Source organism: Mus caroli, unplaced genomic scaffold (assembly GCF_978045245.1).
Source record: "Mus caroli unplaced genomic scaffold, Mus_caroli_1 scaffold_5, whole genome shotgun sequence".
Taxonomy (NCBI): Eukaryota; Metazoa; Chordata; class Mammalia; order Rodentia; family Muridae; genus Mus; species Mus caroli.
In genome coordinates, this window is record NW_028227260.1 from 82930293 (window position 1) to 82957826 (window position 27534).

General features: G+C 39.9%; 1 protein-coding gene across 1 annotated transcript; it reads right to left on the minus strand.

The window, feature by feature from the left end:
• Positions 1-23334: 23334 nt before the first annotated feature.
• On the minus strand, positions 23335-27454 carry Nr0b1 (nuclear receptor subfamily 0 group B member 1). Its single transcript, XM_021153665.2, has 2 exons — positions 26272-27454; positions 23335-23868 (listed from the first exon to the last, which is right to left on the minus strand). The coding sequence occupies exons 1-2, from the start codon at positions 27443-27445 to the stop codon at positions 23624-23626; spliced, it is 1419 nt and encodes a 472-aa protein (XP_021009324.1). The 5' UTR covers positions 27446-27454; the 3' UTR covers positions 23335-23623.
• Between the last annotated feature and the right edge of the window lie 80 nt (positions 27455-27534).

Below are 27534 nucleotides of genomic sequence, written 5' to 3' on the forward strand. Positions count from 1 at the left end.
CCCACTTGGGGATTCATCCTGTCTGCAGACACCAAATCCCAACACTGTTGGTGTCGCCAAGAGGTGCTTGCTGACAGGAAACTGGTGTGGCTGTTCCCTTCTCCTTCCCTTCCAGGTCCCCCTCCCTCCACCTCACTTGATCTACTTGTTCCACCCTCTATGAAGGACTGAAGCATCCACACTCTAGTCTTCCTTCCTCCTTAGCTCCATGTGGTTTGTGGGTTGTAACATGGGCATCACATTGTGACAGAGGAATCTCAAATGGCTGTTCCCTTCTGCCAGCACCTGACCAGTGCAGATGTGGATGCTAGAAGCCAACCATCAAACTGAGCTCAAGGACACCAGTTGGGGAGCTGGCAGAAGAACTGCAGGAGCTGAGGGGGATTGCAACCCCATAGGAAGAACAATGTTGTCTGGCTGAAACACCCTGCGATTCCAGGGACTAGACCACCAACCAATGAGTGTACAGGGAGGAATCCATGACTCCGGATACATATGTAGCAGAGCCTTATCTGAAATTAATGGGAGGGCAGGCATTTGGTCATGAGGAGGTTTGATGTCCCAGCAAAGGGGGATGCTGGAGTGGGTGGGTGGGTGGGGGAGCACACTCATAGAGGCAAAGGGGAGGGGGAGAGGTCAGATGGGATGGGGAGGTTATGGATGGGTAACTGGGAAGGGGGATATCATTTGAGATATAAACAACAAGAATGGTTATTTTTTAAAAATGGCCACATAAAAAGCAATCACAGCCCATATCCATGACATAAAAATATTCACCGTTGTTTAGTTTTTCTAAATACATACAGACTTTTCTTGAAGAAAAAAAAGAAGAGAATTCTCTGTTTAACGTTGTACCCCATCTTTAAATTGGGCTATTTGGGTTGTTGCTATCTAACTTCTTGAGTTCGCTATAGATTTTAGATATTAGCTCTCTGCTAGATGTAGAGGTGGTGAAGGTACTTTGGCAATCTGTAGCCTGCTGGTTTGTCTTAACAGTGTCCTTTGCCTTACAGAACTGTTTCAGTTTCATGAGGTCCCATTTATCAATTGTTGGTCTTAGAGCCTGAGCTATTGGTGTTTAAGAGGTTGTCTCAATATGTTCAAGGCTATTTCCCACTTTCTCATCTATAAGATTTAGTGTATCCAGTTTTGTGTTGGGGATTTTGATCCATTCTGACTTAAGCTTTGTGCAGGGTGATAAATATGGATTTATTTGCATCCTTTGACATGCAGACATCCAGGTAGACCAACATCATTTGTTGAAGATGCTTTCTTTTTTTCCATTGGATTATTTTTGTTTCTTAAGCAACTAAAGTTTAGACAGATATTCACACTATTACAAAAGTAAGCTTGTCTTCTGTGAACAATATTTAGAAAAGTTTGATATTTCTTAGGCCATCAGAACAGGGAGGGGATGATACTTGCATATGTTTAGTTTTTTTTTAATTTGGAGGAAATATAATTAGCAACAAAAATATTATGGGTAAAGAAAGAAAAATCAGGCTGCTGTGAGCACATCATTAATGGGAAAATAAATGCCCAAATAACAGCTGTAACATCTCTGCAGACAATAGGATATGAATTTCTGGTCAATTTAAACATTTCCTACATTTTTCATTTTTACTCTCTTGTGGATGTAGCCACTGGCATTATGATATTTTGATATCTAGTATAGTGAATATAGTAGGTAGAAATAAGTATATGTGATTTTTTTGTTTATGATATTATTGACAAGTTTATTTCTCATTGCAGATTAGATTTCTAATTTTACTCGCTACTTCTGTGAGCTCAGATGCATCTTGGTTATAAACAGCTTTGTGGAAACTGGGAGCTTAAAATATCGGCAGAAAGTCCATGACTTTTTTTCTCATGAAGTGGTGGCCACGGCCTTGACAAAAGTATCTTTCTTCTGCGGCATTCACCTTTATAGTGCTATGCACTACAAAAGAAGTTAGATTACCATGATGTAGTCAAGAAAGGGAGGGAGGCTTGAGGGCCCGGAGGTATTGAAGAGAGAGAAATACTCTTGCTCCTGTAGCCATCCCACTGAATTTCTTGATTCCTGTTGCAGAGACACTGTGATGAACAAATACACACTGGTTGTTTGTGGAAGGCATTAAGTTGTGAATTGATTTGTTAGGAATAGAAATAGCCGTAGAAAATGTACCAGGGAGTTTAGACTTCTGAGTCTGGAATGAAGAGGTGCAGAAGTTGAGCAGTGAGGAAACTACCAAATCATGTCCGTAGTGAAAGGTTTCTTGATGGTAAGTCAGTTAGCCTCTGCCATGTCGCTGGGACTTTCTAATTTGAAGCTCAGTCCCAGCTAGACCTTCTATATGGACCATTAAACTACCTTTCATTGCTTATTATCCCATACCTGCCAATCTAAATACTGAGCATCTTTAGCAACTATGTAATTAACACTAAGTTCATCAGTGAGAGTTATCAAGGAAACCTACTAAGTAGCTAAAAGTCTCATGCCCTGGAAGCTTTATCTTAATCAAAATGGTCAAAGGGAGTCAAACAACCTGCAGCTATGCTGGCATTCTAACAGCTAATGTTTGGATTGGCATGATACCCAAATGTTGTCCTCTGTGTCCAAAACTTTCCAGACTTTTGCACACTTAATGCTTACAACATCCCTGTAGGTAGATTCCGTTATAACCATTTTACAAATGAGGACACCTAGTCATAGAGAGTCAAGAATATTTTTTGCAGGGTTTCTGGAGAGAGAAGCTATAGGAGGAATGGAGTTCATAGTCTCTGAATATAATTCCACTTTCTACCACAATTTACTGAGTCTCAATGGACTTAAAATTCTACAATGAAATTATTAATCATTGTTTTTAAGTAGGTGACGTGGTAAAGGATACAGAACCCAAGACTTAGGGTCTGGTTTTGTGTAAGATCTTCATGTTTTACTGAATGTGCTATCTTACACAGGTTATAAAACTTCTCTGAACAGTCCTTTGAGGAAAAAAAGTCAGTAATGGACATACTACAATATACTTTCAGGACTCCAAGCTTGTTAGCTGCTTTGCATTATGCTCATTCTAGTGACTATTCCTATTCAGTTAACTGATGGGATGGCTGTCTTCAGCTGATAAGACAAACCTGCGATGAAATTATAAGTCAAAGGCAGATACAACAACTAAGGTAGCTTCCATCGAATTGACACTGCCTAACGGATATTTAAATAGCCTACAAGGAATCATGTGAACCAAATCCTCAACTTTTTAGGAAATTTCCTTGCCAAAATAACAGAAATGTAGGAAAATTTTAAAATGAAGAACATTTCAGTTATGAAACCTGGATCTTTGTATTAGATATGACAGGTGAGTCTTCCTTGTCGCAGTCTCTGAGAGCTGGAGCAATTGGCTCAGGGTTTTCAATATTAGAAAGAAAACCTCCGTGTGCATGCTGCCAAGGTGTCTACTCAGAATTGAAGGAAGAAAGACATCAGGAGAAACTTGACACATTACAGAAATTCCAGCCCTGGAGCCAGAGAGCCTGCACTTTCTGTCAAGGTAAACGACTATTGGCCAGCCTGACTACTTGCAGCTGCTGCCTGCTCACTGTCCTCTGAGCAGACTTAGGAAGTGCTTTACAGGGGAGGCTTGGAGCCCTGCCACTGTACAGATGGGGAGAACACATAGACACAATGGGAATGTCTTCCTATTTTATACTTCTATCAAAACTCCACAGAGGAGGGAAGCATCCTTTATTCGGTAGCTCCAAACATAGCATGAAGACAGAGAGTGTTGTGAGTAAATCTCTGAGCTTTTTCAGTTTCATGATTTTGTAATGAAAACATTAGTTTTGGCTTCATTCTCAAAGTAATGTAAAAGACAAATTACACTTATCTTGAGGAAGTATAATCCCAGTAAACCTCCTTTCTCCCTCTCATTAACGGCAATAAAGCCCTTCGATATCTTCCTGTTACATTAGTGAGAAAGCAAACACCGAAAACAGAGAAAGGTGATTTAATTTACCCTCAGACTATTCTTTGATGTTATAAAACTTTCATAACGAAGTATAGGGAGAATGATGGAGGAGGACGAGGAATTATCTTGTTTTGACATATTAAACTCTTTCTCGGAGAAAATATTATTTAAAATGACCTTCAAAGTAGACAGAATTTTAACGACCCGATTAAATTTCAGGAAAAGCAAGAAACCCAGGGAAAAAATACCAACCAATGAACAAGCAACTAACAGTAAATATTTTCACAAAAGTGTTAGAATATTTTTTTTAAAAAATCTCAATTGTGACAAATATCATATGACTACCAATAATATTCACCTGTTTTTACTTGAACTTTTTAAAAATTAGTTTCAATACACCAAACTTAAGAAAACAATTCTTATCAATGCATATAGATTATACAGAATAATGAGTTTGTGACATTTTCGAATGCATAGAACATATGTGAGAAATGCTTCTCTGTTAAAATAGCTATGGTACAGGTAGAATAGGCAAGAAATTGAAGTTAAATGGCTTTTTCTGTCAATCTTGACTGGATTTTTGAGTCATGTTTCTCACTGTACATAGGTTGCCCTTCAGGCTAAACTGGTTAACAAACAAGCCTCCAGGGTTCTTCTCTCTCTGTCTCCCAGCTCTGGAATTAGAGGTGTGGGCAGGCGTTTTTCATGGGTGCTGAGGATCCAAATACAGGTCTTCTTGATTGCATGATAAGCACTTAATCCAGGGAGCTATCAATCAACTCATTCACACTCACATATCTTTATTATATGTTTACTTAGATTCTTTAGGATATATACCAGAGGAGTGGTGTAGATAAATCATAAGGTAGGTACATTTATTTTTTAAGTTATATTTTAATCTCTATGCTGTATTCTATGCTAGCTAGACTAATTTGCATTACCACCAAAAATATGTAATAATTCCCTTTCCCATAGATCATCCCCAGCATCTGATGTTGTTGTTTTATTTTAGTATGTAGAATTTCAGCACTGTTAGACTCCCTACTTCCATCTTTATTTCCTTTCATTCTTTCTAGTTTTATTTTGCTCAGTTTTTGAGACAGAGTATCACCATACAATTTACACTAGTTTCAAACTCACAATTCCCTTGCTTCATTCAACCTCTAACATACTGGAATTTCAGGAATTTGCCAAATGCTCTGGAATTCCAATGTAGTTTCGGTTTGCATTTCTCTGGTAGCTAATGATATTGAACATTTCATCACATGTGTAATAGTCATTTGTAGTTTTGACTTGAGACATGGTTACTGTCAGGTTATTTGCTCTTTTACCAGAGTTTTTTTGTTGTTGTTATTGTTAGGTTTTGTTTGTTTGTTTGTTTGTTATATACTCTAGATATCACCTGTCAGATGCATGGCTTAGATCTTACTTTCATTCAGTGGGCTGTCTGCCACTCTAGTTGTTTCTTGACCTCTGCAGAAGCTTTTTAATTTTCAAACAATCCCAATTTGCAGGGCAGAGGTGGCGGGGGAATAAAGGGAGTGGGAAAAATCTGCATCCCACCAGAGTTCCAGTGCTCTGGGCAGGGGAAGCACTCTTTCCATGCGGGTGGGTGTCTGGCTGTGGGAAGCCAGGAACCCCAGCTCAGCGAGTGGTGGACAAGGGGCAGTCTTAGGTAACTGGTTTTCAGCCTTATGCATCCCAGACACCCCCTGGACACCATGGAAGAGCTGAGAACAGAATGGGGGCTCTGGGGGGGGGGCTCAGTCAACCCCGGGCCAAAGGGAGGAGATGGCAGGGGAAGAGGGGGGCACTGGGTGGTTCCCACAAGGACGAGAGTCCTTGGTCTGGTTTGTGGCTGAAGCCACTGTAAGGCCTTCTGTCGGGAGGTTAGACAAGGCTCTTTAGAGGAAAGCCTATCCCATCATTCAAGCACGGTGACCCATGATGAGCTTTATTATAGAAAGGCATGGAGAAAGAGAGAAGGTAGAAAGAGAGAGAGAGGCTGGCCATGGTCACGTAGAGAGAGCAGGGATGAGAGAGAAAGAGAGAAGGAGAGGGCTAGAGAGAAGAGTAAGAAAGATGAGAGCTAAAGTGAGCAAGGAGGGGCCAAGCAGCCCCTTTTATAGTGGGCTGGGCTATCAGGTAACTGTGGGGAGGAGCATACCTGGCTATAGTCAGGTAACTGTGGGGGTGGAGCCTAGCTAGAATGCCAGGAGCTTGGGACATTGTCTGTGGGGGCTGTAACTTCGATAGGAGCCAGGGGTCCAGAAGACAGGATTGAACACCTTCTGTCCCATGTAGGTGGAAATCACCACTCATTGGGTCCTGCCAGGATTCAAGACCTATGCTCCACTGGAGACCATACTGTCTGTGTGCAGCTCACTGCCCACACCAATTGTTAATTTTCCTATTATATTTTGAGTTGCTGGCATCCTGTTCAGAAAGTCTTTGCCTGAGCCTGTTTCATGGAATTTTTTACTTGAATATTTTCTAAGTCCCAGGTCCTACATTAGAATCTTTAATCCATTTTTGCCTTGATCTTGGTATACAGTGGGAGATATGGATCTAATGTCATTCATTTATATATCCAGTTTTTCACCTGTTAAAAGGATGGTTTTATTCCAGTGTATTTTTGACACTTTTGCACTGAATCAGAAGGCATAGCTTCATTGGTTTATTTCTGGGTGGTCTGATATAATCAATTGGTCCATGTGTCTATTTAAGGCCCAGTACATGCTGGACTTGATGAAATTATGTTTTAATTGGCTTATTTTAAAAAATTTATATTTTTATCTTGCTTAGAAAGCAGCAGTTTCCTCATGACATTTTCATAGGAGTCTTGATGGGGATAGTATTGGATTTGTAAATTGTTTTCAGTAATATAGCCATTTTAACTCTATTTAGGTCAGTTGGTATGCATAGGAGTCTTTCCATCTTCTAAAGTCTTCAATTATTTCTTTCTTTAGTGCTTTATAGTTTTTTGTTGAATAGAACTTTCTCCTCCTTGGTTAGGTTTATTCTGAGATAGTAGTGTTGAGGATTCTGTGGATAAGATTCTTTTTTCTTTCATGTCTCTCTCTCTCTCTCTCTCTCTCTCACACACACACACACACACACACACACACACACATGTAAGATGATCTTGTAAACTCATCTGCTGATAGTTAATACAGAGGCCTTTAACCACAAGATTTGGATTAATACAATGGGAAAATTGTAAAGAGTTTTAAATATTTTTTATTTTTTGAAAATTCATGTTTTATATAGTTGTGTGAGGATTGGTGTATGTGCCCATTTGCTAAGGAAATGATTCTTAATAAATAATAAACATCCTCTGTGACAAAAATGGTAATGATAGCCACTAGCTCATCATCATCAAAAGTATCTCATCAAAATGGTTCAGTACCAATAATATTGTCATTCACTCATTTGGCAGTCCTCTGTTAACAAATGATATCTAATGCTCAAACAATACCAGCCTGAGAAAAGTATCCAAAAATTTTCAAAAGAATAATATCTGTTAATTTTTTTCACTCTTTCACCTTACATTTTCCTTGAAAAATTTGGAAAAATTGGAGGTCTCATTCTTCAGTGTATTTCCCTACATCTTATGCATGCATGGGCAATGCTAATTACACTCAGGGATTGCTTAATAACACATAAAGGAAATGAAGTTGGGAGAGATAGGTGAGTAGAGAACACCCAGGGAGGATTAGAGATAGGAAGTGACTTAAGGATATGATCAAAATGCATTTATACAAAGCATGAGGTTTCTAAAGAATAAATAAAAATATTATTTAATTGGAGCTATATTATATATGCAGATGGCCTCTTTCAGACAGGTCCATGTTCTGTGCTTGTCATTTCAGTCTCTTAGATTAGATGAACTTTGATCATGTGGATTGAGAGGGCCTTGTTTTCGAATTCCTAAACCCTCTGGCTCTTACACTTTTTTCTCAGCATCCCCTGAACCCTGAGGTGAGAGATTTGATGGAGACATCCCATTTAGAGCTGAGGGAGAAGAGCATCCCATTACTCTATGTGTAATGTCTGGTTGTAGATCTCTGTATTGTTCCTATATGCTGGAGGAGGAATCTTCTCAGATGATGTCTAAAGTAGGGATTTATCTATGAATATAACATATTATTATTTTGTTGATAATTTTTTTAATCCAGTAGTACTTGGTTTTGTCCTATATCTCTGTGCTATCTAGTCTTGGAGTCACACAAACAGTATCAGGTATGGGTGTAAGTTCCTGGAGTAGGCCTTAAGTTGAATCAGACATTATTTGGCCACTCTCCCAAGTTTGGACCTATGAGTATAGCAGAATATTATTAGCAGTCATATGGCTTCCAGTTTACTGTTTTTATGGCATTCCTGAGTGTGCAAACAAGTGGCTCTCCGATTGTTGTCCTTTCTCATGGCTTTTTCCTTCTGCTTGTCTTACCCAACTCTAATGTGATAGTTTTTATTTTATTTTATTTTGTTATATTTTATGATTATCCCTAGAAGCCTGTTCTTTTGTCATGAGAAACAGAAAGGGAGTGAATTGAGATTAGGAGGAGATGAGGGGGTGAAAGGATAGAGGGAGAGGAAACCGTTGTGAGAAAAGAACCTCTTTTCAATAATAAGAAAAATATTGTTTAAACTTCCTTCATGCTTTTGATTAAATTAATTTAAAGCTTGTGGTTAAAAGCATCCTCATTAACTTTCAGCAGATGAGTTTCTTAGACCACCTTATTTGTATTCTTGTATCATGTGACTATTTTTATCCCTTCCTCTCCCCCACAAAAAACAATGATAGAAGCAGTTTTCTGTAGAGGCAGGATCCATTTTCTTGGTGCTGTCTAGTTTGTTTCCTTACCTTTCTTTAGCACTAATACCTTGACAGTATTAACAACTGTTTTTCCAGAACTCCCCTCACTCACCATCAAGGAACATCGAAAGCACAGCAAAAAACCAAACCAAAACAAACAACAACAATAACAACAAAAACAAAAACGCAGTTGCTTGAGAGCAGGATGCTTTCTACATAATGTGCAGGAGCTCAAGCAAAGCAAATGAAATTGCATGCTAAAATCAAAGTGATTATTGGCCTACAAATCTTTCCAAATGAGGAAAAATGAGAACAAAGAATGCCAAGTTCACTCAATTGGAACTTCCAGGCATTCTCCAGGTGTGTGGATGAAGTGGTAGGTAAGGAGTATCTTCCACCTACTTACTTTTCTGAGTACCTTTTAACATCACCATTGATTCAAATTACTACTCGACATAACCTTACATGTCTCACACTGAAAAAAAATCTATATCTCTGGCTTTTGGTCTCCTGATAAGAAAAGTCATTGCTTTTATTGTTCACTAAAGCTAAATGATATTAGGTTACAATTTTATTTTTGAAATGGTATCTTCTGTAGAAAAGACTGGTATTTAACTTTTGACCCTTTTGCTTCTACCTCACAAGTGCAAGGATCACAGGCTTACACCACCCAAACTTATCACTTACATAGTGTCTCTTAAAATGAACATTAATATCTTTACATAAAAGTACAGCTGAATATATGCAGATCATGTTTTGCTTTGTATTTCTTAACCTCAGTAAGAAAATCTGATCCACGTTATGTTATACACCCTCTATACCTTTGTTACTCAGTGTCTTCTGAGGAAAAGAAACAACACCCGTATTTTTAAAAATGTAGTTGGTTTTCATTTAGGTATGTGAATGTGTATATGTAAGATACTCATTTATGCCAGAAAAGGGTTCCTGATGCCCTTGATCTGCAGTAACAGACAGATTGGGGGCTGCCCAGTGTGGGTGCTGGGAAGTGGACTTAGGTCCTCTGGAAGAGCAGCAAGCCCTCTTCACCTATGAGCTGTCTCTCCAGTTCCACCACCAGTATTTTGAATAGAGAAGATTGAACTAAAATAACTATCAATTAGACAGTACTTGAGTACGAAAAGGGTAAAAAAGATTCTAAAGTGTAAGAGGATAGCAAGTCTTAAAAGAAACTGTTCTAGTATCTAGGCAAAGAGAGAAGAAAATATAACAGTAAATTGATGGCTGATTCCATCAAGACTGGCATCTCCTGAAAGAGAACAGTTACAGGGAGTCTCCAAGGGCAGAGACAATTACTGGAGAGCACAGGCCAGATCTGATAGGTCAGTAAGTATGTAGCAAATGACCTGAGAGTCTGACTATGGAGAGCTGTTCCATTAAAGGCTGTAGGCATCCCTGCTGTTTCACTGTGTGCTGGAGAGACGGCTCAGTTGTTGAGAGCACTTGTTGCTCTTGCAGAGGAGTTTTGTCCAATTCCTAGTATCCAAATAATGCCTACTGGACGTCCCTAATTTCAGTTACAGGGGATCTGTCCCTCTCTTTTGGCCTCCGACTGTGATACACAGCATGTGATACACAAGCATGTGATACACAGGCATGGAGTCAAAACTCCCATACACAAAATAAAAGTAAATAAATACAAAGAACAAAGGACTAGAGTGTTCTTGATGTTTCGGTTCTGTAGTGCTCACTTAAGAGATTTCTCTGGTTGCAATCAGCATTGTGGCAATTATACTTCTCAGATGACAAGAAAATGAAAAGATGGAGAGGAAAGTCATAACTGGCATCTTCACATATACAGTGAATCTAACTTCTGATCCCATTGTAGTTTGGATAGGAAATGTTCTCAACAGGCTTCTGGTTTAGACGTCCAATTCCCACCCTGCCTGCTGTACTAATTGGAAGGCTCTTGAGCCTTTGGGAGACTGGGTCTTGAAAAGTCATACCCACCCCTGGTTTCACTCTGCTTTCGGTGCATACTGTCCTCAGCTATATGAGGAGTTTCTACTCTACTCTTTCTCTTTTAGGAATGATGCTGCTCAGCCATGCCTTCCCACCTATTCTGTACTGAATTCACGAAGCAAAATAAATCTTCCCTCCCACAAATTGCTTCTGTCGGGCAGGGTACTCTGTCACAGGGATAGCTAATACAGTTTCCACATTTTTTACATAATTATCAACATTTTAATAAACTACCTTCTATCTTAAAACACTAACATAGTAATGAAAGTCCAGATCAATCAAATGAGTAGCATAGAGATGTATAAGGCAGTAAAGAGTGATATGAGCAAAAAACAGGGCAAAGAAACAAAGCAACATGCTTCATCTTCCAAAAATGAATTAATCCATATATAATATATCTAGAGTCTGCACAAGGAAGCAGACTGATTTTGACCAGTTCAGAGATACCAAAATATTTTGTTAAAGTTGTAAAACTGCATAATGGAGCTATCTACAAAGGATAATTTCATTTTATTGGGGTTTGTTTTCTACTTTGTTTCTTTGTTTTGTGCAATCAGTGAAAACTTCCACTCTCATGTTAGTTGTGGGAACACAGATGAAATCATTCCAACAGAATAGAAGGGGGTTATCTGCTGTTTAAATGTTGCCTCCAGAAAGACTCCCAAATAAATGACTCGTGATATTTAGCAAGATATTTGTTTGAGTGACTTTTGGGCTAATTGAGAGTAATCATTTTTGTTTTGTATTGGAAACAAGAGCAGTAAGGTTCTTTGTATGTTTTAATATTAGTATGCCATGCCTAATTTGAGCTGGCAGACGGTTTCTATTTTGGCAATTCCTTTGTTTATAATTTAGACAGCAATGACAATAGTAGCATCAGACTGTAATACAATTATTTTGTGGAGGTAGGGAAAAACCACTTAAAACATTGTAATTGCATCAATGTTATTAAATCCTCCACATGTATTTTTAAATGTCTAAATCCTAGCATTAATTACCTTTATAAACTGAAGCATGAAATAGTTTCAGGGTCCTTAGGTAAACTAGACTTCTGACAAAATTAGTACAGGTAAAAGATGAAAACCTGAAGGAGACAAGAGTAACTGGCTTGAAACGACAGAAGTAGGGTTTCCAGAACATATTTGTTCTTTTCAAACTGGGTATCATTTATTTCATGTCACTTCATTTTTTAAAAGTAAGATGATTTGGTAAAAATCAAATAGAATTAGATGCATATTATATTTTATGCTTCCTCAGGCTTCCTGGTATAAATGTGAGCACAAATATTGAAGTTCAGATAAGTCATATATCACCATTTCTGTTTTAGAAACTGTTCACTGTAATTATGCAAAGTGACATCATGTGTGCCTAGAAGTCTTTGGTATTTCAATTTTAAAATGAATGTCAGATTATTCCCATTTAGCTTCTGTAACTCAACTGGACAACAGTGTATTTTGCAAAGGATGCAGAGACTTTTGTCATTTAAGCATACCTTGAAATTCTAGCCAAGCTTCATGCTATTGAAGGAGTCTTAGAGAACGCCTTGACACTGCATCTTCATTTTGTTAACTAGGAAGAGAATCTTTGACTTGTAACATAGTGTAGGCATTGAAAGGTATACTTTATAAACAGCACTCAAAATAAGACGCAGTTCAATGAGTATTGGCTTTTTTGCTTGAGCTCTTTTTTTTTTTTCTTTTTAAAGACTTATTTATTGATTTGTTGTTGTTTTTGAGACAGGGTATCTCTGTGCAGCTCTGGCTGTTCTGAAACTCACTTGCTTAGACCAACCTGGCTTTGAATCTTGAATTCACAGAGACCTTTCTGTCTTTATCTCCTAAATGTTAGGATTAAAATCATGTATCACTATGCCGGTGTGTGTGTGTGTGTGTGTGTGTGTGTGTGTGTGATCATAAGTTTATATCTACCACATGTAGATAAAAACCCTCAGAGGCCAGATAACATCAAATCCTATGTAACTAGAGATACAGGTGCTTGAGTGCTGCTTGATGTGGGTGCTGGGAATCAAACTAGGGTCCTCTGCAAGATCAATAAGTGCTCTGAGCCGCTGAACCATCTCTCAAACCTCTCTGGTTTTATCTTTATGGCATGTTTGCACCTGCTTTTGTTGGCTTTCCTTTCTTGTTGCAGTCCCTTCCCTGATGCTTTCTCCCACCCCTGCCATGGTTTTCTTTTTCCTTTTAGTCTAGCAGCTTCTACCTCACTATTTTTCATTTTTAAAAATTATTTCTTTTATTTTTAATCTTAATTATTTATTATTAATTGGTTATTTTATTTACATTTCAAATGTTGCCCCCTTCCCAGTTTCCCCTCTGCAAAGCCCCTATCCCATTCCCCTTTCCCTTTGCCTCTATGAGGGTTCTCCCTACCCATCCACCCATTCCCTCCTCACTGCCCTAGCATTCCCCTACTCTGGGGCATCAAGCTTCCACAGGACCAAGGGCCTGCCTCCCTTCTCATTGATGCCAAATCAGACAGTCCTCTGCTACATATGTAGCCAGAGCCATGGGCTGACTCATGTATACTCTTTGGATGGTGGTTTTGTCCCTGGGAGCTCTGAGATGTCCGGTTAGTTAATATTGCTGTTCTTCCTATGAAGTTGCAATCCCCTTCAGCTCCTTCAGTCCTTCCCTTAACTGTTCCATTGGGATTCCCGGGCTCAATCCGATAGTTGGCTATGAATATCTGTATCTGTCTTAAATGCTAGCAGAGCCTCTCAAAGGATAGCCATACTAGGCTCCTGTCTGTGAGTACTTCTTGGTATCAGCACTAGTGTTGGGGGTTGGTGTCAGCAGATGGGATGGATCTTGAAGTGGGGCAGTCTCTGGATGGCCTTTCCTTCAGTCTCTGCTCTATTTCTTTCACCCAGCATTTTCTTGAGTCAGAAACAATTCTGGGTAAAAAATTTTGGAGATGGCTGGGTGGCCCCATCTCTCAAACGGGGGTCATGCCTATCTACTAGATATGGTTTCTGCAGGTTCTCCCTCCCCTTTGTTGGGTATTTCAGATAATGTCATCCACATTGGGTCCTGGGAACCTCTTGCTTCCCTGGAATCTGTGACTTTCTAGTGGCTACCCCAGTTCCTCAGCCACCAGTGCTACCTCCATTCAATTTCCTGGTATTTCTTCCCAGCTTTCTTCTCCCACACCTGATCCTGCCCCACTTTCCCCCCTCCTCTATCTCTCCTGTGTCCCTCGTTTGCTCTAGCTCCTGTGATTGTTTTGTATCCCCCTTTTAAGTAGGACTGAAGCATTCATACTTTGGTTTTCCTTCCTCTTGAGCTTCATATGATCTGTGAGTTGTATTGTGGGTATGCTGAGCTTTGAGCCTAATACACGCTTATCATTGAGTATATACCAAGTGTGTCTTGTTGTGTCTGGATTACCTTACTCAGGATGATATTTTCTAGTTCCATCCATTTGCCTGCAAAATTCATGAATTCATCATTTTTAATAGCTGAGTAGTATTCCATTATGTAAATATACCACATTTTTTTAATCCACTCTTCCATTGAGAGACACCTGGGTTGTTTCCAGCTTCTGGATTTTATAAATAAGGCTGCTGTGAACATGGTAGAGCATGTGTCCTTGTTATATGTTGGAGAATCTTATCGGTATATGCCCAGGAATTGTATAGCTGGGTCCTCAGGTAGAACTATTTCCAGTTTTCTCAGGAACTGTGAGACTGATTTCCAGAGTGGTTGTACCAACTTGCAATGCCACCAGCAGTGGAGGAGTTTTCCTCTTCCTCCACATCCTTGCCAGAATCTGCTGTTGTCTGAGTTTTTGATCTTAGCCATTCTGACTGGTGTGAGGTGGAATCTTAGTGTCATTTTGATTTACATTTCCCTGATGACTAAGGATGTTGAACATTTCTTTGGGTGCTTCTGGGCCATTCTGTATTTCTCAGTTGAGAATTCTTTGTTTTGCTCTGTATCCCATTTTTAATAGGGTTATTTGATTATCTGGAGTCTAACTTCTTGAGTTCTTTGCTTATATTGGATATTAGTCCTCTATCAGATGTAGAATTGGTAAAGATCTTTTCCCAATCTGTGGGTTGCCCTGTTGTCTTATTATCAGTGTCCTTTGCCTTACAGAAGCTTTTCAATTTTATGAAGCCCCATTTATCAATTGTTGATCTTAGAACCTGAGCCATTGGTGTTCTGTTCAGGAAACTTTGCTCTGTGCCCATCCCACTTTTTAAGATTAAAAAGAAATGATATTATTATTTTTTAAAAAGTCTTTATAAATGTGTAAGTTTGTATTTAGGTATGTACAGATATACAGACAGGTGTCAAGGAAGCCAATTGCATAGAATCCCTTGAATCTGGAGTTAAGATTGGGAACTAAGTAATGAACTCTGATTCTGTGGAAGAACAATGCCTTAGTGAGGTTTTACTGCTGTGATCAGACACCATGACCAAGGCAACTCTTATAAGGATGAAATTTCATTGGGGTTCACTTACAGTTTCTGAGTTTCAGTCCATTATCATCAAGGCAGGAAGCATGGCAGTATCCAGGCAAGAATGGCCCTGGAGAAGGAGGTGAGTGTTCTACATCTTGTTCCAAAGGCCAACATGAGAAGATTGGCTACCACATGGCTAGGATGAGGGTCTCAAAGCCCACCCCCATAGTGGCACAGTTCCTCCAACAAGGCCATACTCACTCCAACAAGGTCACTCATGATGCTACTGCCTAGGCAAGCATATTCAAACCACCACAAACAGCAAATGCTCTTTACTGATGAGTCATTTCTTTAACACACCCATTCTCTTTTTATGTCACATATATTCTATAGTATTCCCTTTTACCCCCTCCTTCATAAAACCTCATTTTCATCTTTTACAGTTGCACTTATAGTTTCATGACCTAAACTTCCAGCCTATATACACACATAAAATTAAAATTTATTATCCCCTAGGGGAAAAACATATTTTTCTCTCTGAATCTGGTTATGTAATGTACCATAATAGTTTTCACTTCTATTTTCTCATGAATTTTAATTTTTCTTTATAGCTGAATAAGCATTTCATTATGTATGCACACTACATTTTCTCTACCCATTCATCAGTTAATGGTCATTTAGGCCAATTCCATTTCCTTGCTATTATGAATCAGTAAACATGGGTGTACACATATCTCAGTGATAGGGTACACAGACATTTGGTAACATATCAGGTGTGTTATATCTGGGTCATATGGTGGTTCTACATTTAGTATTTTGAGAAACTTACCAAACAGATTTCCATAGTGGCTGCATCAGATGCACTGCCACCCAGGGTGGATAAGGTCCTCCTTTTCCCACGTGTTAGCCAGCCTTTGTTGACAGGTTTGTTTTTTGTTTGTTTGTTTGTTTTTGTTGATAGCAATTATGACCATGGTAAAATAGAATCTCAAGATAATTTTAATTTGTTTGGTTCATAAAGCTAAGAATATTGAACATTTCTGAAATATTTATGAGGCATTTACATGTAGTCTATATAATGTTACTTGACTATATTTTTAGGCCAAGCCATTTGGTATTGGGTAAGAAATTAGTGTGCTCTTCCTGTTGAATACTATTTCTTCCGCTACACTGTCAGCGTTTCTTAATTGGCTGTAGTTCTCTGTGTAGGGTAGAGGCTTCTAGAGCTTTCTCTCTTCCACATTAGCATGTCCATAGATGTCCTCTTCAAGGTTATATTTCATTACTCCTGTTAGTAAGACTTTATTTGTGTAGCTTCTGACATTCTTAGGAGACACACTGTCATAGTAAACTTCCTGGGCATGTACTCAAAAGTTGCTCAACCATTCCACAAGGAGACTTGCTCAACTATGTCCATAGCAGCCTTATTCATAATAGCCAGAAACTGGAAACAGCCCAGATGTCTCTCAACCAAAGAATGGATAAAGAATGGGTCATTTCCACAATGGTATAGTACTCAGCTATTAAAATCAAGGACATTATGAAAATTGCAGGCAAATGGGTGGAAATAGAAAATATCATTCTGAGTGTGGTAACCCAGACCCAAAAGGACATGCATGGTATGCACTCATGTATAAGTGGATATTCGCCATAAAATACAGGATACTCATGCTATAATCCACAGACTCAGAGAAGCAAAACAAGAAGGAAGGCTTGAATCTTAACAAGGGAGCATGCTTGAATCTCATTTAGAAGGGGGAATAAAATAGTCATAGAAGGAAGAAGGAGAGAGGGACCTAGGTGGGAGTGGAGATGGGAAGGGGAATGGGGGGGGAGAGATCAATGTATAGGGAGATCCAGGAAAAGAGGGCCCAGAGAGTGAACAGAAATCTGTGGCTTGTGGGGGTCAGGTGGGGGAGGGCAGTGACTTGATGTACCAAGGTTCGGCAATACCCTGGGGGTTACCCCCTTATTAGAGGAGAAGAGGAGGGCTATATGAATGAAGAACTGGGAGGATGGGGGGCTTCGATCTTGATGTAAAGTGAATAAATAAATTAATGGAAAAATATGAAAGAGAAGAGAGGAGTCAAATTGAACATAGATGAAGGAAGATTGAAGTTGTCACACATGTTATTAAAAATAACTATAGCTATATCAAAGACTCAGTATTTATCAAAATATTAATTAAAGCACATTTGTAACTGAATATTAAAAGATTTGACTGCAAGTTCCTTCTGAGGCACCGAGAAAATAATACTCTAATTAAGGGTGGAGGTCATGATGTAGTAATTAATAAAGTTTACATAATATTTTATTATTGATAATAGATTTTTATACATCCTGACAACAGTCTCCCCCCCAACTCCTCTTATCTCTCACCCACTTCCCCCTCCCCCAGATCCACTACTCTTCCATTTCCTTTCCAAAAAGAGCAGACCTCCAAGAAACAAACACTACCAAAAAAGACACAGTAAATCTAGGCACATTGCTGCATATGAATCCAGGCTGTACACAGAAAGCCAATAGGAAGAAAAGAGTTCCAAGAGCAGGCAAAAGAGTTAGTGACAGCCCTCACTCTCACTGTTAGGAGTCCCATAAAAACACCAAGCTACTAATATGTATAGAAAAAATATTCTCTCTCTCCCTCTCCCTTGTCCTCCCTCTCTCCCTCTCTCCTGCCTTCTCTCCCTCCCTTCTTCCCCCTCCTTCCCCCCGACCCCCACTGTGTGTGTGTGTGTGTGTGTGTGTGTGTGTCTGTGCATGTGAGTGCAGTGACCATAGAAGAGGCATGATAATCATCCGCCCTGGAACCAGAGGTAAAGCAGTTGTCTCCAGTTTACAGGATCCTTAATCTGTCAACAAATTTTAAAGTGATTGGTGCCTACAAGTTTGACATTAATCACATAAGAATTGTTCTGCTCCTTTACCCTTTTCTTCTTGATGTCAGAAACATCATAGCTATTAAAAAAAAAAAGGAAGCAAGATGTTGAAGTAAGAATAGAATGACAGAAACCCCCTTGGTTAAAAACATTTGCATTTATTCTGGAGTACTGGAGTTTGGGTATCAGAGCTCACATCCATGATTTAAAACCTGTTTAACTCTAACTTCAGGAGATCTGACAGTCTCCCTGTTCTGTGGATACTTGCACATGTGTGCGTGGGAACACACACACATAAACAAACACACACACAAACTGGATATGGCTGGAATAATTAGATTTATAAACTGTCATACTGAGAAAAATAGCTATTAACTTTCATAGGTTCTAAATCAAGTCTGTGCACTTCCTTAGTAAGAAAATGATAAATAGAAGACAGAGTTTGAGACTGAGTGAAATGAAATGGGAAAAATAATATTAATTCTAACTATTTTTTCAATTGAACTATGATCTTTCCCCTTCAATTATAAATGCAAGTTATATAATACACTTGTCCTGATAATACATGACCTTGGCTGACATCTGGGAACTTCTACTTCAGATGTTCTCTTCTTTCCTAACTCATAGAAGTGATTCACCATGTCCAGACTATACACAGGGAGGTTTAGACTGAGCATCTGTTTGTTTTCTGTCTATTTGGAACTTAGATACATGATAGATGTTGAGTACCAATGTGATCAGCCTCAATAAACACATCTAAACTCAGAATCTCAAAAGATTTCACTGGACAAAACCATCACTTGCAGGTTGATTCATTTTTGTTGCCAGGGGAAGATTTCATTCTGTGTGACCCTGCATACACAGGAGAATAAAGCAAGATGCCTGCTGATGAATTCATCCACATTCTGCCTATCTTGCCCTGATACGATCCTGTCACATATTGTCACATCTCTGTAATAAATCTTAGCTCTGAGTACAAACCCACATGGAGTGCTGAAAACAGCCTAATGTAGAGGTAATCATGGGGATGACCATACAGATGGCAATAATGGGGCTTCCTAGAATGATCCGTTTTCTCTGAAATACAACCCCCATGTCATTTGGGGACTGACAACGGTGTAGAGAATGCTGAAAGCCTAGGATGTGAGCAGTAATATGAAACAGCAGCAGAACTCGTACCTGTGACCAGATGTACAATTTCCTTATGCAGTTCTGTGTGCTCTCAATATTATTCAAGAAAGGGAATTGTCATTCGCAGCTTTGTATTTCTGACTATTACATCTGGATGGTTGATATAAAATGATGTATGCTTATAATTTCCTGAAAGTTGCATGGGATTTTTCATTTGGAGAAAGCTGCAAAAAGGATACATGAGAAAAGTATGATGTTGCTCGCCTTTACTCAAGTAAAGTACTTGAGTAAAGTACTTCAGTACTTGAGTAAAGTACTCCAGTACTCAACTAAATAGAGACTAGTCATACCTTGAAGGAACAGAGCCAAGTATACTGGATACCTCATATTTGATAATTTCATGTGTCTGGTTTGCCACTGAATCGACTTCATGTGGAAGGTTTTGAACTTTAGAAGTTCATATCTTGTACAGAGAAAGTCTGTGTTCAATAGTTTCATCAGTTTTTTAATGGTCTTTGAAAAGGACAAAACCAAAACCAGATAACTTTTAATATCCACCATCAACTCATTGCTTGTGTATGTTCTGCCTTTAGAAATTGCACATTATTTTATTCACGTACTGATTCACTTCACTTAACACTATAGAGGCTCATTTATGTAGTGCAAACCACATAGTTACCACAGAACCATGCTAAATCAAAAGGAAGTCCAGTCTAGGAAGAGGCTTCTCCATTTTGATCTCCTTAATTTTTGAAACTGGACTTTATTCTGCAGCTCAGACTGACCTGGAAGTCACTCTGTTGTCCAGAGTGGCCTCAAATCTGTCATTTCCCACAGCCTCCCATGTTTTAGGATTATAAGTCACCACTCCCCAGATAGACTCTCCTTTACTTATAACACTAAATAACATTTTAGTATGTGTTTCCAAACTGTATCCACTTATTAAACAGAGGTCCCTTGCTTTGTCCCATCTGTAGCTAGGCTTTATAACTATACTTGGTATTTCGTATGTTGGGGCAACACAAAAAATTAGAACCAACATCAGGAAGAGGTACATTATTGAAGCTTTTGTATGTACCATGATTCAAAAAGGTTTGACTTGTTTGTTTCTTTTTAGCAATATGCTTTTGTGAAATCAGATATCTTATGCTCACAAGCTAAGGGTTTTCTGCCCTGATGTGCATAGTTTTACATGAGTAAAATTAGACAATATAAACTAATAGGGTAGATGGTGCTTAGGACTGGTCACTTGACTGTCTTTTCCTATATTGTCTAGTGTATACTGATGCTGAATAAAAATCCCTAGTTGTTTGGAACACTCATCTGAATCCTAACGTTGTCTGTTATCGACTAGTTCAATTTTACCACAGAACCATGCTAAATCAAAAGGAAGTCCAGTCTTCATTGAAATAATGGAATCTTCTAACTGTTGTCACCAGTTAAAGGCATCATACTAACAAAGTGTTACAGATGTTGGAATGTCTGGTGGACTCTGAATTTCTCACTTAAACCAACTGCTTTCCTATCTTACTATTCCTGCTGAAAGCTGCAGTTTCAGACAAGGAGTGTGACACCTCTGCCCACTAGATGTGCTATATAATACAGTTACATTGAAATGTTATTTGGTGAAAAATTCTTCTGTCACTCTTCAATGCAGTCCTTCCAAATGAAAAGACAGGGTGGGAAAAAACCCTAAAACACTTAAGAAAAGCTGTGAAGTTGGGAGTATTGAATAGGTCATTGATTTTGTAACAAGAAAAGAGAAAAGGATAGGTCCGAGGTAGGCAATAGGAAGGAGTTGATCAGTAATGACTTTTAAACTAATTCTGGAAGTTTTCCCCTCTGCTAGGAGAACACGTGCCAAGCTACCTTTCTTTGCAAGCTGTGATCCACATGAATGAACCCTTAGAGATTGTGGGTTTTATGTGACGTTTTGTGTCATTTTCTCAGCCTTGGAAGGTGGTCAGGTCACCTGCTACTTATTGGCCAGAAATGAGAGTGGTCAGGTAAAGAAAAGTTTCAGAAAGAAACAAGGAATAAGGCATTGGCCGCCTTAGATGGAACTTTAAACTAAAGTTGATGAGACTCACTTCATTTGCTAACTGTGCCTCTTAAGGTGCGTGGGCTCAATGTTACAGGTTGTTCCCATTGTATCAAAGGGGTAGAATACACAAAAGAGAGTGAACCCAGTCACCTTGGATTCTGTTCGTTGAAGGGCCTGCTTAAAAGGTGGGCTCTTAGCTAACAGCACAGAACTTTGATTTAGGAAGGATTCTCACTAAGGGTGACTCAGTGCCTAAATAATTTTGGCAAATATGGTGGTTCACAGTGACCACTTTTCCTTCTCTATGTTTGGAATTTTTATGTATGCAAGGTAGAGGAAGCCTATATAGCTAACCACAAGTCTCTTGTGAGACTATCTATGCCGGGGCCTAGCAAACACAGAAGTGGATGCTCACAGTCAGCTATTGGATGGATCACAGGGCCCCCAATGGAGGAGCTAGAGAAAGTACCCAAAGAGCTAAAGGGATCTGCAACCCTATAGGTGGAACAACATTATGAACTAACCAGTACCCCAGAGCTCTTGACACTAGCTGCATATGTATCAAAAGATGGCCTAGTCGGCCATCACTGGAAAGAGAGGTCCATTGGACTTGCAAACTTTATATGCCCCAGTACAGGGGAACGCCAGGGCCAAAAAATGGGAGTGGGTGGGGGGAGGGTATGGGGGACTTTTGGGATAGCATTGGAAATGTAAATGAGGAAAATACCTATTAAAAATATTTAAAAAAAATTAAAATAACTCCCTTTCTGAATTTTTTAGGGTTTCTCTGGGAAGAAGCATTAAAATATAGCAAAAATGCTGATGAGTTTTGATTTTTGGGAAAAGAATGTATCCTGTGTGAAGCTTCATGGTAGGGAGGGAGCAAAGGGGTGTCTTCTTGTGAATTTTTCCACAGTCTGCATATGCCCCTCTTCCCTTATAACCAAGTTGTATGTTCTTACTATCATTTTAATAATCTTTATCCCTGAAAATAACTATGTGCTGAGATATTTTCTTACCACATTAGAAATGTATAGATACTGAAATTACACTAACAGCTGCTTTAAAATTAAGTCAGATAGTCCACCTACTACCAATTTCTTATCTAATGTGCTGATATAAGTACATGTATTGTATACCACACGTAAAATACTATTGTATTTAAATGTTAATATTGTTCCTGGGGAGAATTGATTTTCTTTGAAATTCTAAGTATTTCATTTGGCACATAGCTCTGAGTGGCTGACCCTGATAAGTTGCAAATAAGATTCACCAGGCTTCTCAGGAGATCTTCACATAAAGATGTTTAAAACTCCGTTGAGCTGGACACAGTGGCATGGACCTATTTCAGCTCATGGGAGGATTAGCACGAATAATTTTATGAGTTGGAGATCAACCTGGGCTACATATTGAATTCAGGCAAGCCTTAGCTACAGAGTAACACCCTGGCTCAATCTAAAAAGTCCCCTTGAAATTAATTATTACATTGATCCAGAGTAACTGATTACTACTAAATAGGCAATGTGTTTCTTCTAAGTGAATGGACCTGGATAGCTTTGAATTTTATCTCACAATAATAAGAAATCTTTTTCTGAATTGTATTTAAAGGGGCTGCAGGAAGTAACTCACATGTCAGGATTGTTTAATTTGACAGTTACCCAAACAGTGTACCTAAAAGGTGAGACATAGCAAGGATTTTATGGTTATATTGAACTTTCTGAAATGATAATGCCCCCTTACATTATGTGGATTTATGATGGAACTTTAGTTCAAATTCATAATTGTATACAGAAAAATTCTAAATTCAAACTCTGGAAATATTTTTTCACTCTTAGAACATAGATTGTTTTTTTGAGTTCCAGGCAGGAACAAAGACAATCTTTTATACTGTTAATGGAAGCAGTGAAGCCAGGCAAAATAACTTTTTTTTTTAATCACTGACATACTGTAGCATTAAATTCCATGAAATTACTTATGACTATATCTTCAGTTATTTTAACTAGATTTGAAATTATTTGAAGCTGTAAACTCCAAGAAAACTCTCCAGTCTGTTTAATGGTTAGTACCTTAAATTTTATTAAAAGTTAATATTATAAATTTTATTTGGCGGGGTTAATGGAAAGAGATGTTATTTTTATGAAATTAGCTTGTTAGCCTAGTACCACACTCTTAAAGATATACAGAAATAGTGATTTGTTTGCAAATGCTTTCCTTCACAAGAAGCCAGTATGGAGCAGGGGGGTTTTTACATTGTAACTAAAGTATTTCTTCAATTGAATACAAATATACTATGCATGTAAAAATACAAGAAAGTTTGGTTTCACAAATTGTAGCACTCTTCTGCCTACAGCTACCACTTTCTCCATCTATAGTAAAATGCACTTGAGTGGACATATGCCTTCACAGCTTTGCACAGAGCATTTCCAGCATCATATCATCCATGCTGACTGCACCAATGATGGGCCTGAAAAAGAGTTCAGTGACGACATCGCTATTGATGAATCTCAGCAGGAAAAGGGCACTATTCAGTTCAGCGGATCTGATCTGGTACTCTCTCTGCATCATCCGGATGTGCTCAGTAAGGATCTGCTGGGTTCTCCACTGAAGACCCTCAATGTATTTCACGCACTGCAGGCCAGGCAGGTCTGAAAGGAGAAAACTTTATTTTAAAACAGCTCACCACAGGATCTTTATGGGTTTAGACCAAACTCTTTTTTTTTTTTTTTTTTTTTTAGTCCCATCCCGATTAAAAAGAACTCTAGCTTCTTGATTAAAAGGGTTTTCTGGGGCCTAAAATAATGGACTGAAATAAGTTCTAAGTTTTCAGAAGCAACACTTCTAAGGATGAAAGGATGTGGGCACACACACTGGAGACACTAGAGTGTGCACAAACACTGGCACACTTAATTTCATGTCAATAGAATATAATTGATGCATCACAGCTCCAGGTCATGTTCTGTGAAAATATAAAGATATTGATGTTATTTCAAGAGAAATATACCTGTGAGAATTATATCATTTGATAATAAGTTTTGCCATATTACAATTATATTGCCATTCTTTCCCACAATTACACGGACTGTCCAGTCATTAGACTGTACTCTTTATAGCCATAAACTGTGACTCGTGTGCTATTATTCTAGAGGTCCACAGTGACTTCAGTGCTAAGGTTTAGTACTATGATATTGTCTGTACCATAATTTCCAGATTGTAGGAAGTTCTAAAAATTATGATTCTAATGAATGTTCCAAAGGGTTCTTTGGGAGAAAAATACTGGCAGAAGAGTCTTTTTTTCCTTCCTTCCTGTCTGTTTGTCTGTCTGTCTGTCTTTAAAAAAAAAAAACAAAACATGCTCTTAATAGCATTCAAGGGTTAAAAGACAAAGAAAACCATCACAGAGTAAAAGATGACTCAAAAGCAACTTCCAAGCAGATTTGTTTAAATGATGATATACGTTTTCTTACTTCCTTTACAAAATTTAAGGAGAGTATTTTAAAATCATGTTAAAAAATAATAGTGGTGAAAAATAATGGTGATAGAAAATAAGCATTCCTACTATAGACCAATTTCAAATTATAAAGGAAAGAACAAAATAAAGCAACACTTCTTATCTTGATTATAATCCTGATTAAGACAGCATCAGCATCCTGCACTCTATTTATATCCTGGTAGTCAAGTTTGGATATCTATTTCATTGTATGTATTGGCACTCTCTCTAGGTCTACATATAGATGGTTCTTTGTGTAAGCTGTCTTGTGAGATATGCTTTATTTTTCATACCACAGCCCCTGGCCCTTTCCTTAAGGTACCTATGTTCCTCCTCCATTAAAAATTCTTTTTAAGATACAAAACTAAGAGGTACCCTTATGGCATTCTCATTCATACTGTTTTGATTGGCCCTCATTTCCAACTCCTACTCACATCTCCCTGCCCCTTCCCCCTACTTATACCCTTCTACCCTCACAAAATGTCCCTTCAGTGTAAAGGCAGAAAAGGGGGCTCCAGTTTACATATCCCCTTACCTTTTCTTATGCCCTTATGGTAAAAACCTATTTACATGTATATATATATATATATATATATATATATATATATATATATATATATAATTTAAAACGCTGTGTATCTTTGCCCTGTATAAGGCTTTAGATATAAAGACAAAAGAATGGGAAAAGGTAATCAAGAAAGAGAGGCCACGAGTTTTACAGACCTTGCATTGTACACACATGTGGGTGCATTACTATTTAAAAACATGCAATTTGGTGGGATAAACTCCTTTTGAGAGAGAACTCTGGAAAAGAATAGAGGAAGAATAAAGAGGGAGGGGACAAAGGGGGAGGGATGTTGGGGGGCGGACAAAGGATGTGAAACAGGGTCAAGGCAAGTGGCAAACTACTGGAAATACAGAGTAATAAAGGCTGAGACCTTGGTCTCAACTTTGAATCGCAACAGAGCAGGATTAATAGCATTGGCTGAAAGAGAAACTGTTTCTCAGATGACCTCAAAAATCACCTGAGCCACTTGTCTATGCAGACTTGCAGAATCTGGGCTGGGTTGAGCTAATGACTCCCGAGGGGAGGAGCTTGGGAAAGCATAATACACACCCCACCCCGCAGCACCCAACAGGAGCTCCTTTTTAGTGGAAAACTTGGAAAATAGGGATGTAAGAAGAGCTGTGTGAAATGAGCAAAAACTTTTTAAAAGTTATGTCACTGGATTGAAAGGATAGCTAAAGAAGGAAGAGTCAGCCATGTCCTATGAAGACAGAAACTTGTGTAGCAGCAGATAATAGAGAGCCAAGTAAAAAGCTTACTGGTCCGTCCGCGCCCCCCCGCCCCCCCCCCCACCATCACCACCAATCCAGTGCCAAGTTTCTGGCAGAAGCTCACCCATTTGACCACTTGACAGGGTATTCCTGATGTGTGCAGCAGCTTTGCAGAGTCAGTCACAGTTAGGTGGGCTCCAAACCCCCTACTAAAAACTCATAAATGTCTGTGGTGGTGCTTTTCTGACCTGAAGAGACAGTGCACAAGGTTGACAACGCTTACCTGGGTTAAAGAGCACGGTCCCCTTCAGATAGGCATACTCTTTGGTGTCAATGTTCAGACTCCAGCACTTGAAAAAGAAACTCTTGATGGCCTGGACCGCAGCAGCTGGGAGCAAGTGCCCAGCCTCCGCGGACACCATCTGTGGCTGCTCTGTGGCCTGGGGCTCTGCAGGCTCTGGACCTTCGGTCTCCTGCCGCCTGGTGGTAAGCATCTCCTGCGTCGTGTTGGTCTCCGGGATCTCCATCATCTCGAAGTGCAGGTGATCTTGGGCCAACTCAAGCATGAGTAGGGGCGCCCAACAGCTCCGCACCAGCACCAGCTGCTGATCTAGGGGCAGGATCTGGAAGCAGGGCAAGTACTTGACAAAGCGCAGGGTCTTCAACAGGCCAGCCGATGCTGCCTCGCACACCACCTGTGGATCCTTGAGTGTGATCAGACGCTGCACACCAGGTGAGGCGTCCCACCAGGGAGCCCTTGGCTGCTCTTGCGGGGTCGCTGGTGTTTGATCTGCGCTCACGGGCGTGCCAGAGGCAACGCTGATCTGCTGGGGCTGCTCTTCACCGCACACATAGCTGCGGTACAGGAACGCCATGGCCTGTGTGCTCTGCAGCCCCTCTGGGCCACCCACACTCTGGGTACAGTAGGACAGCTGCCACCACTCGCCTCTGCGCTGTGCCTCAGGTGCTTCCCGAGACACGTGCGTTTGCTGAGCGCTAGTGAGCAAGCTGTATAAGATGCTGCCCTGCCTCGGGTGCTCTTCTCCGCAGAAGCAGCAGCGGTACAGGAGCGAGGGGGCCTGGCCAGCCGGCAGCTCCTCTCTGCCCACCAGGGGCTCTGCGCTGCCGCAGGCGCAGCCCCAGCAAGGTGCTCCGAATCGTGCCCTCGGCGCCTGGGTCGCCACACTTGGCTGCCTGGCGTTGGTGAGCATAGAGTAGAGGATGCCACCCTGGCGCGGGTGGTTCTCCCCACAAAAGCAGCATCGGTACAAGAGGGACATGGCTTGCCCGCCGGACAGTCCCTCCCCACCCAGGACGGGCTGAGCACCGCAGGCGCAACCCCAGCACTGAGCCCCCAAGCGCACCTCTCGCTCTTCCTGAGACGCGTGCTTCTGCTTCGCGCTCATCAGTAGATTGTAGAGGATGCTGCCCTGCCACGGGTGGTCCTCACCCGCCATGGCCTGAGGCTCCTGTAGCTCGTTCTGCCCAGTGGCCGCCGCTTGGGACTTATTTATACTGAATGCGCACGCAAGCGCGTCCGCCTCCT